Here is a 14,571-nt window from a genome sequence, read left to right as displayed (position 1 = left end):
CTTTGACCATATATGGGCATATTTAGATTACAGGTGACTGTATACCTTTAAAAGATTATGTGATTTACTTGTGATACTACAGAAGAAAGATGTGAAATATTTGTTACACCCTAGAAGATAGATGTGATTAACTCGTTACATCATAGAAGATAGATCTATTTATTTGCCACATATTAGACGATAGATGTAAGTTACTGTTTGCAGCTTAGAAAATAGATATGATTTACTCATTACACTTAACAAGATAGATGTGAATTACTTCTTGCACTGAAAATTGATGTGTTTTACTCGTCCATCTTAGAAAATAGGTGTTACTTCCTCGTTACAAAAAAGTTTCAAATACAAAATTTTAGGACTATTTGTTTCAGAATCACTTGGTAAAAACCATGTTTTCTTGAAAGTCTGATATCGTTCGTCTTATGAGATTCAATATGTAGCTTCTTATCAATGCCTTAATTTAGTGATGCTTCATTAACACAAAATTTGGATAAAAACAGCAAAGTTATATCGGCCACTTGGTCGCTTGTTTGATAGGGAATATGTCGACCTTGTGGAAGATCGGCCTTATTGGCCGAACATGTTATCGACAGTAAATAAAGTTTAAATGAAAAAAGAAAATGAATACTTATACAATAATTAACGCTTAATAATGAATTCAGCATTATTTCTGAATTTTCAAGTTCATGCTCAGATATGTCATTGAAAATCAGAAGCACCACATGTTTCATGTATTGAAAGTCTCTTTCAAAGTAGGTGTGAGAACACGGTGTTAAGGCTGCATTCACAAACATTTCGATGGAAGAATGCCTGGAAGATTTCAGGGGATTTGAAAATTCTTGAGATAGCATACAGAGGCCCGGGACTTGAAATGTTTCCTTCAAGTTTAATTGTGGGATCTGGTTCCCTGTTTTTCACATATTAAGATTTCAAGGTTTGGTAGGTAATTCAATACACATTATTGTGATTAAATGATTGTAATGTTCGTTAAAATAAACAAATCAGTAATCATTTTATCGCATATCATCACTTTAAAATCTAAGGTTGTATAAATGCCATTGAATTTTCATAAGGAAAGCAACGAATAGACCTCTTAACATATGACGCTCATAACAGTGAAACATACGTGGATTTAGTTACGATCAGGCCAGAAAGCAACACATGCCAGACCAGGAGACTTGTGAATTATCAATAAGAAATGGCCGAAAGGCACAATCAGTTTTTATCAAAATTCACAAAATAGTGTCACCTAGGGTACACAAAAAGAGCATGTCACTGTACGTTTGTACAGTTTACTTCTTTTCCTATGTGGCTAGCCGTATTTGTCATTTTTACAATAAATGCATTGTTCAATGAGTGTACCCAATATGAGAGTGATCAATTATAGCAGGTACAGTAAACAAACAGGTACGGTAAACCAAATATTAATATGCAGTATAGTGTAATTGTAAATTGATATTTTAATTTATGGCTAGGCTAAATGCAACTGACTTGACACAAATGCAGATTGTGTTGGTAAGCTGAATGCTAGTATTTCATATATTTCAATATGATATAAATCAAGAGATTGGAGTTGATACAAAAACAAAAAGTTTATGTCAATAATGATTTTGCTCGAGCATGTGCGATTGGGAAATGGTAACTATTGTCACATTATTGAATTACGGATTTCTGAATGTTGGTACATTGTAATTATCAAAAATTAAAGAAAAACATAGGGTCGCCATCATGACGCTTGATTTTTGCAAACCTATGACGACAAGGCACTGTTTTCTGTGAAAACCACTTGAAATCATTATATCAAATCATTCATTACAAGTTAATGCAGTGAATGAAATGTTCACATTTTCATGGTAATTAGCATAAAATCAAAACTTTGAAAGGTAAAAATTCTACAGTAAAATGAAAAAATTTGTGAATAAATTAAATTATTCATTTTCTACCAAATTTGCAATCATTACACCCAAAATTTCAGATATCAGAAGTTGTTTGTATAGAATATTTTAATCTTTCAGTATTGACAATTTGTAAACTTTTAAAAGTAGCATCAAAGACATGTATTTGGGTTAAGTCACCATGCCTAATTTCCACTATTCGGCAAAACGTATTCCCGAATTCGCAATTTTCATACTCTCTCATAATTGTCACTTTTAGCGCTCTTCAGCGGGTACCATTGACACAGCTAATTTTGGATTAACGAAAGTCTGTTTAAACTAATAAATCTAAAGTCTACTGATGCATTAGCAAATGAAAATATCTGACAAGTCTGAAACGTACTGTACTTGCTTCCCTCTGTGAAAACTCAAACAGAAAATATACGAATCAATCTAAGAACTTGTCTTTATACGTAGAATTTAATGCCTTACAAACTTATAAAGACACGTCTACAACCACTCCATAAATATCTATACGCTTGTGGAAAAAGTAGCGTCGAAAAAGTAGCGTCTACTCGCAAAACTGCGGAATACGTGTTTATCTTTTCTGTATAAACATCCATAATAAATATTAAATTTTGGCCATGTGATGGTCGAGGGCCATGAAAATATTTGATCATGTAGATTTGAGATTGGTCGCCATTTTTCACACAAGGATTTTGAAGGGACAACTTAGGCATGCTTTCGGGAAGGGTCGCCATTTTTGCACAACTGTCACAATTGTAGGAATGCAAGCTGTGGCCAATATAGTGCAAAAATATACATCATAATACATTGGTGTCTATTTGGCAAACTATTAACAACGAAATTGAAGGTAAAAAGTGTATGTGTGAACAAAAAATTGGGATTGAATAAAATATAATGAGTGACTATCCAGGGTAGTTATGAGAAAACTGTGATTTTTTTCGATATGAGACCAGCAATATTTGTGTATTTATGGACGTTTTGTGATTAGTAGAAATGTACTTGATTAGAATGGGATAGTTACAAGCGTATATGTGTACAAGAAAACCGATTTTGGAATTTCACCGAAAATGTTGATTAACTTTACATAATAGTCTATGTGAAATCAATGAACATTGTTCCGATAAAAAAACTAGCAATATCTGTGGACTTATTGAATTTTGATAATTGATGTTAATTACTTTATTAGAGAAGGGTGGTTACAAGTGTTTATGTGAAGAAGAAATTTCAAAAATGCTGATAAATCATGCAATGTTTTCTATGAACAGACTACAGACAAGTTTTTTCCAATATAACACCAGCAATATCTGTGCATTATAGGCGTTTGAATGTATCTGGTTAGAATATAGTGCCTACAAGAGTATAGTTGTCAAAAATGTTATTGTGGAATTTCACCGACAATGTTGATCCAGTATACATGATAGTCTATGTGACAACTTTGAATGCTTTTTTCAGATATAAAACTAGTAATATCTGTGCATTGAAAGACTTTCAAATTGATAATTTATATGAATTTACGTTACTTGTAGGTTGAGGTAAAAAGTGCATATGTGTACAAGAAATTTTATTTTGGGTGCCATCAAAAGGTTGATATGTCATACATGGTAGTCTATGAGAGAACAAAAACATTTTTCCAACGTAAAACCATAATATCTGTGCATTATAGACGTTTGAGGATTAATATATACGTACTTGGTTAGAATAGAATAGTTACAAGTGCATATGTGTACATTCTCTGATTTTGGAATTTTCGTGAACATTTTATCCACTTTACATGAGTGTCTATGTAAAATCTATGAACATTTTATAAAACTAGCAATATCTGTGGATTTATAGACTTTTGATAATTGATTTGAATGAACTTGATTATAGTAGGGTTGTGGCTAGTGAATATGTGAACAAGAAATTTGATTTTTGGATTCCATCAAAAATGTTGATATATTCTACATGGTAGTCTATTACAAGACTATAACGAGATTTTTCTCCGAAATAAAACTAGCAATATTTGCATTTATTGACGTTCGATAATTGATATGAATGTACTTGATTAGAATAGGATCATTATAAGCGTATACTTGCACAAGAAACTTGATTTTGGAATTTCACTTTAAAAATTGTTAATTTACTATACATTGTCGTCTATCAGAAAACAATTTTTCTCGTATAACTAGCAATATCTGTACATTTATAGGCGATCGATACTTGACATGAATGTATATGATAGTTAGGGTGGACACAAGTGCAATCGTGTACAAAAAATTTAATTTTGGAATTCACCGAAAATGTTGATTCACAATACATTGTCATCTATGAGAAAACTATGAATAATTGTTTAACAATATAAAACTAGCAAACATGTTTTTATTACCGTTTGACAATTGATATAAATGTATATGATAAGAACAAGGGGTTTGAAAGCGCAGATGTGAACAACAAATATGATATTAGAATTTCACACAAAAATTATTAATTCACTTCTTGTGGTAACCTATAGTAAACTATTTGTTTTCCCCTACAAAACTTTTGCATTTATATGTATACGTTGTTACTAATAAATATATGCCAATAAAGATATAATTGATATGGACTGTTTCATACAGGGGAATGCCATTTTTTTGCGCATGAAAATCAATTGGGGTCACTATTTTTCTTTCAAACACTTTTGAAATGTCACTATTTTTGCAGAGCGTCATTTTGAAAACACTGCCCCTGTAATATTTCTCCAGTCCCTGGCTAAGTTTTACATTTCTGACCGCGACACTTTCACACTCTGTAGAGTCATCATGTACAAAGAGAGAATTAGAGAGACTATCAATACTATTATTGGTTTATGTCATCATAATGCGATCGTTACGACAGCAATATCTATATACGTAGGAGAACCTTTATACATGACCCTGAATAGTTTCTCCACGACTATAGATTCGAATTTATTGTTGATCAGTCGAAGAGTTCCGTTTACTCACAACACTATTGGAACTTATTTGGGATAATTGGATTTTCATATTTTTCAAATTTCTCAAAAATGTTAGGTGCCCTATAGCTGAATGTACAATAACTTAACAAGAAAAGCAGATGAGCTTACATTTGCAATTCAAATAGACATTACTTCACCATCCAATTTATCCCAAAATAGTTCCAATCGTGTTTCACATAGTTTGGTGCACACCAGCCAATATTAAATGCTCCAACCATCAGCAGTAGAAAATGTACAGACGTAAGATACCTGTTACGAACTGCACCCGTTTATTCCAGAACGCTCGCTCTTACATAATTCCTAAACTCCGTGAACTCGGTAGCTCCGTGAAACTCCGCAAAAACTGATAAACTCACAGGGCCGTGACAAATACGTCTGCAGTAGTCAATGCCACGTTTCTAGCCTCAATATCAGTAAAACTAGCGTCATATGGCCGATCAGACGCACAACTCAAACGTGGGTAAATTTGGTTGTGGCGTCCTTACACCAGCCCTCAAAATTATCCGTGCGGCAAATAGCAGTTTTCTGCCTAAACGAAAGGTGTTGTATTCATTGCTTCGCTTCGATAAAGTTTGTGTGTGCGATGTGTGATAGTGAGCGTATGTGCGTGAGTGCTTCACGAACTCTACACGTGTGGAGCGGTCGCAGTCAGAAAAATGTAACAACTTAGCCGGCTATTGAACCACTCTTTTTTGAGAGTGGGGATTTAGCCGTGCGGTTCTGTCTGCTGCCTCTCCGCTAGGCGACTGATGCCGTGTGTTGTGGGTTTGAACCCGATTGAAAACTAGCCGTATTATCACCTAATATAGAGTTGAACACTGAATTTACATAACAACTTCAAAACAAAAAACAAAAAAATTTCAAACTTTCAAACACGATCTTTAAAAATCTTCGTCTCACCTAATATTGACCATGCCTAGGTAAATATTCTTTTATCCAAATCTTCAAAAACAAGCCTGACAGGTATTGTATTTGCTTCCATCTGTAAACTGCGTATAATGTCATTCCTTTCAAATAGACCAGGTGAAAGTGCAGCTCGTTTCATATTTAAGAACATGCTTTGAGTTAATGCGTCTAGATCCTTTGCATCATCCGAAGACTTTGTGATTGGACGGCAGTTTATTGTGTGTTCCCCTTCACTCAAAAAGGTCCGCAAACTCATCTGTAAGTTCCTACTGATGCCACAGCACTTGCATAGAAACTTCTCATTTTTCGCTTTATATCATCGACGCCACATTACCTAAATAATTTAACATGGCCCCAAGGTACGAACGTTTCTTAGCAAATGTAAGTATATTGAGTCATTTAAATACACATGAGGAATGCGAGTGATTCCGCATTGCTGCGGCAGTATAAAGATACATTTCGACTTATGATGCACACAAGTTCTTAAAAGTTTATTCAGACCTTTAACAGAAAAAAATATTAAGGAATAAAACGTTTGCATAAACCTACGTGAAGGTCTTCATCAAAAACTCCATCATGATGTATTTTACCGGTATATTTTCCTTTCTACAATTCCCCAAATCATGTTGAAAAGACATGTCCAACTTGTCAACACAAATGATACCCGTAACTAAAATAATAATACCATGTGTTACAGCTCCTTTTCCATTTAATTTCCATTTACCTTTCATTTACCATAGGTGTTTTTACATTATATTTTTCTCTTCGCGCATCAATTTAAACATAATTCAAATTATTGAAAATATAATCCTCGCCACGCTCTAATCCTCCACTTATTCCACTCGAACAAAATTTGCAAACCCTTTATTGAACGTTAAACTATTCCTTTTATAACCAGGAATAAAATCAAGAATGGCTATGGACACTTTTATTTTTTCAGCTGCAGCAAGTTTCCTTGTAATAATCAATATTGGTATACCACATCGCCTTCACCTGCAATTCTTTCTGTTCATTCAATCTGAATATTATTAAACTCATAACTTTCACATGATTGTAAACACTTAATTTCTGGTGGTCTAGTACTGAGATACACTCGACTTCAAGGCACACATAGATATCCATCTAATCAGGCTAATTCGGTTAATTAATCAAAGGATAGTACAGGGTCCACTGTCCCTTGTATCTGGCTCACATCCACAACTTTCAATAAACCGTCCAACTTTCTCTGGCCTCCTCAAGATGACCCTTTCGCCTTCGGGCTTCCCAAAGATTTCCTTGGGTTTCTTGACAAACTCGGTGTAATATCGTCCTGTGTGATGTCCCTATTGAAGATGAAACACAAAGACTTGTTCAAAAGTATGACAAAAAATATAAAGGCTTATTTCAGAAACGGACCCAACGACAACTTCGCTTTTATCTCAGAAATGGACTCAAGGACACTACGTATTGTATAATACCTCCCTCGGATGATCAACTCTCTTGCAGTGTTTGCATGTATGTTCCCACACAACCGAAATTTTGAATAAACAGATTAAGAAATATGTGCTTGACATTCCAAGATACATGGCATTATAGATAAATAAATAGATTTACTAATAAATATGAGATAACCTGCAACCACAACTGATGGACAGAATCATAGAATGCCAAAAATGTATATGGTTTACAGCAACAAGGTGATAGGTTTGTGACTTTCATGATTGGAATTATGCATTATTCTAATTTGCATACCATGGGCTTAATTTCCCACTTTTCTTAGCGTTACAAAAACGGCTTTTCAGTATGGATGAGTCTGGCAAATTTTTGGTCCATTATATTTCGTGATGCTTTTTCTCTCACCATTTCTGTTCGTTCTGGGACGATTTTGACAAAATTCTGACGAGCGATCACCATCCCGTCTACATCATCGACTTTGTCCAACTGCATTCTAATTTTTCCATGTTCTGCAAGGTGAAAACTGTCCTTCGTGGAAAACACGCTCAGAGCAAACTTGACCTACAAGACAAAGGCGTTTGAGATTTACTGATTAGCGTTCATTTTCTCTGTCAGGCATGCAGAATGATAAATGGACCAATTTTGCAGGCCGTAATTTTACACATTTGTCAACTCGGGGCAATATACTTGAGATAAGCTATATGAAAACAATTGATAAGGTTTCATTTTCTTACTTTCATACATCCATTTATTCATCCATTCATCAGACAGTTCCGTTTTAGTCTGTTTTGTCTTTTACTTTTTAGTTTTTAACCAACGACGGAAATATTAAGGTTAACTCTCATAATTCGACAATTAAATGGAGTAGTGCCTTTGATCGAATTGAAATATATATTGAATATATTGAAATAAACAGTTTTACCGCTTTAGGTGGGTTGTTCACAATGGCTGATGACGTCATCATATCTACGGTCACGCCACTCTCTGACTTAAGTCTGCCCCAACAGCCAACATGGACGTCTCCAGACAGCACCGTGACCGCTGTCTTGGTTTCTTTACTGAAATCTAACAGCATTTCGCAAAATGCGTTTCTTTCAACAACATGTTGTGGCGTGTTCCACCGGTCGTGGATGTCTGCAGAAGCATTCTAGAAAAGAACAATTCCGAAAATAACGAATCTGAATGATTGACTTCGACGACAGTATGTTCCCTCCCTCAAAAAGATGTGATTACGGGCAAAGAGCAATGTTAACTCTGGACCGAGAAACCACCTGCAGTTGACTCTTATGTCATTTTCAAAGTTAATTTAGCAACAAAAGAATATGTTTTATTTCGGAAACGGTAATGATAAAAATATCGTTAACATAGACCTTCCCATTGTGTTCTTGCTAATTCTTTATGGACAACAAAATTTGACGATAGAAAGTGGCGCTTTCGGTCGGTCACGGTCATGGATGCTGTTCCATGGCCACAACAGAGCGCCCTCATTGACAAGCATGTGCTTAGTAACAAATAGGCGTTTGTTCACAGTTGTGGCATCACTTTGCACAAGACAAAAAATGAATGTACATCCGTATATGAATTTCTCAGAATGAAAATCAGTGAAGCGTTATGCGCTAACATTGAACTGAATGGTTAATGAATGTATTTGCACATTCTTATCACTCCTGTGTTTAAATACGTTGGCAAATGTTGCTACAACTCCGTAATAGTTGTAAATTTTGATGGTTTCTCACAATGTTTGTTCTGTTTGTGAACAACAGTTTCTTGTTTCACTTCCAAAATCATAACAACACGCCTGCAGGGTGTTCGACTGTGTGTAATGCTTAAAGGTATACAGCCACCTGTAATCTAAATATGTCCATATATGGTCAAAGGGGCGTTCCTTGTTATTCAAAATGCCAATATGAGGCCGCTGTTTTTAAAAAGCGGCCACCCGCTTAAAATCTGTGATTGGTTAGATTTTCTCTTCCCATGGTAACTGTGGCAAAATTGGGAACAGGTGACAGAATACCTTTAAAGATGGCCAATGTCTGTAATCACGACAAGAATTCATAAATATTGCAAAATGCACAAAAACCGTTGTATTGGCAAGGCTAAGATTTCGTATTTCATCATAACTCAGGAAGACGGTTAGAAAAAACACTTGTTTTATGGAATGAAAATCATGAAAATATTAATAATTACAGTTTTTATACCTTTGTATGAGACAATAATGTCGTTTCTAATATTATTGGATTTTACCGAAGCACATTCCTTACCCATGACTCCTTATGTAGCTTGTGTTATAAAAGTACACGTACCATGTGACTTTTACTTGAATTTGTGTTAGCTTCGATTATTTATCTTCTCTCGAAAGTGAAAACACTTTTACAATCAAATGAATCACGGCCCTGATGACAAAGCAATCATGTTTACACTTACCTTGAGGTATTCGATCGGAGAATCTTTCACGATGCTTAACAAACAAACGACGTTGGCAAATATCAGAGGTATACCGACGACAATGAACATGTGTTTGAACCCATCAAGGGCCTTCAAAATGTCCACAAACTCTTGCCGAGACTGTTCGCTCATGATTTGGTCTATTGTCCGCTCAGATCGATTGTCCAACATCTGAAGCAAAATTAAGATTTTGTAATCGGGTACAAGGTGAAAAGAGAAGAGAGTTGGATACATTGTGGTACGTCTTAGTAAGAAATGACGCTGTGGTACAGCTGAGAGACAATGATAGCAGCGAAATTGGTAGGCCTACATTGTGGTGCGGTTTAGCAAGAAAGATAGTAGGAAGATTATGAGTACATCGTGGTGCATCCGCAGCCAGGAAATGTAAGCCAGATTGGTACATTGTTTCACATCTCAGCCAGAAAGATGGTAGCGAAATGGGTTCATTGTGGTGCATCTCATCCAGAAAGATAGCAGCGAAATGGATTCATTGCGGTGCATATCAGCCAGAAAGATGGTAGCGAAATGGGTTCATTGTGGTGCATCTCAGCCAGAAAGATAGTAGCAAAATGAGTTCATTGTGGCACATCTCGGCCAGAAAGATGGCAGTGAAATGGGTTCATTGTGGTGCATCTCAACCAGAAGATGGTAGCGGAATGGGTTCATTGTGGTGCATCTCAACCAGAAAGGTGGTATGAGTTCATTGTGGCACATCTCGGCCAGAAAGATGGCAGCGAAATGGGTTCATTGTGGTGCATCTCAACCAGAAAGATGGGAGCGAAATGGGTTCATTGTGGCATATCTCAGCCAGAAAGGTAGCAGCGAAATGGGTTAATTGTGGTGCATCTCAGCCAAAAAGATGGCAGTGAAATGGGTTCATTTGTGGTGCATCTCAACCAGACAGATGGTAGCGAAATGGGTTCATTGTGGTGCATCTCAACGAGAAAGGTGGTACCTAAATGAGTTCATTGTGGCACATCTCGGCCAGAAAGATGGCAGCGAAATGGGTTCACTGTGGTGCATCTCAACCAGATAGATGGTAGCGAAATGGGTTCATTGTGGCATATCTCAGCCAGAAAGGTAGCAGCGAAATGGGTTAATTGTGGTGCATCTCAGCCAAAAAGATGGCAGCGAAATGGGTTCATTTGTGGTGCATCTCAACCAGAAAGATGGTAGCGAAATGGATTCATTTTGGCATATCTCAGCCAGAAAGGTAGCAGCGAAATTGGTTCATTGTGGTGCATCTCAACCAGGAAGATGGTAGCAAAATTGGATCATTGTGGCATATCTCGGCCAGAAAGGTGGCGGCGCAATGGGTTCATTGTGGTGCATCTCAGTAGTAAGTTTTTGTTCCCTTCCGTGACAAATAAGAATTTTTACACCCATTTTATTCATTTATCTAAAGGGAGCGAAGGAAAAATTAACCATCCATGTAACTAAAGTATGACCCTGACCTATATATGAACTCACGCACGCGCGACAATTTTGGCACAGCAGTGCATTGTCCTGAACTAAGCGGGGAAATTCCCTGCTGAGTCAGGTCCTGGACTTGCGCAATGTGCTATGACTCACTAGGTAATCCACTATCAGTACATCTGTCGGATCATTTGTTAGATAGATTCCGACTGTGCTACAGCTCTGTACAGCTCCTTAAGGATTCCAGTGCCCGTTCCAGTGCTGATTTTTGTCTTCTGGATGTAAGTATATACTTGTTTTCTAGTTGTGTGAATTTACTATGTTTTTCCTACGCCTATCGGAACGAGATTTTCACCTATTTTAGTCCCTACCAGAACACTGTTGCGCAATACCTTTTCCAGTAGGGACTTTCCGGTAGGGAACTTTTGCAATACCCTTCCAGTTGCTTAGCAACTTGTCACGTGGTTTCAGAGGTCTGAAAGTCTACAGTTTTCAGAAACATTTTCTACAGAATTTTTTCTGAACGACTCTAGTTAACTTGTTCACCCGATAGATAAAATTTTAGTAATTTCCTCTGAACTTAAAATATGTCGGAAGACCATTACTTCAAACAAAATGAGTCGTTTCAGATGAATGGTACTGATATCTAAAGTGTTCACTCTTTTATCTCTACGTACAAATGTAGTTCCTAAGTCGTTCTCTACTCTATTCCCACCAACAAAACATTCAATACTCATTTCATTGCGATCTTTATCAATACTTATGATAATATCACAAGTTGTTCTGTTATCTGTTTTCATAGCATAATATCCAACCAAATCGTCAAACTCGTCTCCCGTAGCTAACTTTACACATCTAATGAGAACTGTACCATGTTGAAGTATTTTCATATTATCAGTCATCTGTTGATTTACAGTCTGTAAAGTGAGAACAGCTGCCTCATCACCGACACTTTTAAGACCCAGTTTCTTTAAAGTTGTGTCCCAAAATAATCTAACTGAACTCCGCTAGCTGTATACGAGCAATAATTCTCCCCCTCGTTTATCCACCTTCTTAGTGTATTATCTGCCTTCATTATTGTATTAAGAGGACTAATTTTAAGGTGAATCGGTATACCAAGAAGTGCAATGTATGGATTCGTAGGAGTAAGCCAACTACGAAAATCTAGCAACTTATATTTGTTAACATTGCTATCGAAATAAATAACATTTGGAGTTCCTGGCAGTTCAGCAACTCCACCACTAATTTCACTATCCAATATATCTAAGATGTTACGCGGTACATTATAAGGCATGAATTTCTGACTAGCCGAATTCCATGTCAGAGCAAAAGGAGTAGGATCGTTTGAAGCCTTTGTGGTGTCAATTACGGTTTCATCAATGTCTGTAAGTTCAGAAAATTCTACAGCATGCTCGTGGGGCGCCGCGGCTAAAACGAAATATTTTTCGCGGTCCTTGTAACGAAGGACATAATCCTTATTATGATTAGTAGCTATCTTAGTATTATTGTTCACTTTAACATCACTTAAATCTTCAAGCTCAAGATTTTGTACACGAATTGCACCTAGACCGGAGTTACTTGGACCAGACATGATTAACCTATATACAGTGAAAAATAAATAATACCTTGTAATAATATACAACATACAACGATGATCATTAAGATTGTAAGCAAAACAGGCAAACCGGTTACTATGTATTTTAACCCTTGCATTGACATATCACAGTTTACGAAGATAAGGCTGCTAGAGTGTGGACTGTACAATTCATGGCATAACATAACATCGACGAATAATGTATTAAAATACCAAGAAGGCGACCAACCGAAGAAGACTAAATCAATACGACCGGGTAACTACAATATCGATACGTTAAACAAAGCAATCGGGTTGAAGCAAAAAATTAATTTTGAAAAACATCTGCCGACAGGCCACGTTCTTCTAACTTTGGCGAAAGATATTAAAGTCTATTTCAATGCCACAGGTAGCTTCGCCAACGTAGTCGGCTTTTCAGATAAACCTGAGGACAACCCTGTGATAAAAAGTACTATGAGTCCAGGTCGAGCAGATTTCTTAACAGTCACTAAATACATAGTTCATTCAGATGTCGTTGATGTTACTGGAAGTTATGTTGGCTTGGGCTCTGACGAATACATACAGGGAGTAGTATCAGACTCTTTACAAACACTTCCCATTCAGGATACAAAAGAAATAGGTGAAATGGTCACCTATGATTTTAAAAATGGCTCAATTTCCATGCCATTGAGAAAAAGCTCAGACTGGATGAGTTCAATGCGTATCTGGATAACAGATCAGGATGGAAACATGATCAATTTCAATAACTGGCCAACTAGCTTTTGTATTGAATTATTATAGTCGTTCCGCCTACCGGTGTAACCCTATCGGAAGATAAACCATCCCACGACCAATCCTCCAGCAATATAGATCATCTCATATTTTTTGCTCTTGACTTGGCTGATAATAATCTGAGAATTGAACTGCTTTGCTTTGCACCGCTTCTGCTTCTTCTAGGATTTCTGCATCTGTATCTCTTAATTCTGCCGCAGCATGTGCATCCTTTGCTTGATTTTCTCTTTCCCAGTCAGCCTGGAGTAATCTTTTTTCTGACCAGACGTTGCGATCATGTTCAAATTTTTCTAATGCTTTATCATGTCTAATTTTCTCTTCAATAAGAGCCTCACCATTCCCAGAAAGCTTTTGTCCGATAATATTTCCTCCTGTGAATGCCGTTGCATTTAATACAGCACCGAGAACTGTCATTCCTATAGCTGAGGCCATAGCTAACTGTGTATTATAACAAAGTATAAGGTTCTGCAGGAATAATATTTTTCTGTTCAAGGAGATCTTTGGTCGCAACCGCGGCAGCAGTCGCACCGCCTAATTTTGCCAATCGAGTCAAATTTGGTCGACTTGGATCGCCCACCTCTATTTTCAGAAATTTGCTGGAGATCATAAGATATCCCATCGCAAGTCCTGCGATTACAATACCATCGTACATTGTGTTTACAACTGTTTTAATATCCATGATTGCTGACTAGTATATAAAATAAAAAATAAAAATAAAAAATATGGGGGAGTTGGAGATTAGCTATGGATATTTTTAACAGGTTTAACATTAGTCATAATAAATAAAATTATGTATTACTCCATCTCATACAATGTAGAGGAGCTGGAAACCTCTCCCTCCCCTCCCCTCGGAACCCCTGTCGGAACTGTTCTGGAGGGAGCTGCTACGGGCTCTGTTTTTTTCGCTTTCTGAAGCGGTTCATCTTTCCGGAGGGGACAATTATGTCGAGCACGCCCCCAATATAGCCCTAATGCAGTCAATGAAACTCCCACAATTCCTAAAACAAGATAACATTTATTATACCATTTATTATCGCGTGAGCTATCACACTGTTGTGGTACTCTATCCTTGGAACCGTTCTGAGAGGGGTCCAGAGAGGGACTCGCTACCGCATCACTCCCCTCCCCTCCCT

The 14,571-nt window shown here is 36.8% G+C and overlaps 1 protein-coding gene across 1 annotated transcript in view; it reads right to left on the bottom strand.

The window, feature by feature from the left end:
* Positions 1-3,888: 3,888 nt before the first annotated feature.
* The window catches only part of LOC139118143 (uncharacterized), a 40,855-nt gene continuing 30,172 nt past the window's right edge, over positions 3,889-14,571 (bottom strand). The window contains exons 10-13 of the mRNA XM_070681437.1: positions 9,637-9,828; positions 8,135-8,359; positions 7,618-7,773; positions 3,889-7,100 (exon numbers count right to left, since the gene is read on the bottom strand). Of these exons, the coding sequence (XP_070537538.1) occupies positions 6,927-7,100; positions 7,618-7,773; positions 8,135-8,359; positions 9,637-9,828 (747 nt within the window). The 3' untranslated portion in view covers positions 3,889-6,926. The remainder of the gene's footprint in view (positions 7,101-7,617; positions 7,774-8,134; positions 8,360-9,636; positions 9,829-14,571) is intronic.

The sequence above is a fragment of the Ptychodera flava genome, chromosome 19 (genome assembly GCF_041260155.1).
Source record: "Ptychodera flava strain L36383 chromosome 19, AS_Pfla_20210202, whole genome shotgun sequence".
Lineage (NCBI taxonomy): Eukaryota > Metazoa > Hemichordata > Enteropneusta > Ptychoderidae > Ptychodera > Ptychodera flava.
Note: the sequence above shows the minus strand (reverse complement) of the source record. Positions and strands in the feature narration are given on the sequence as shown.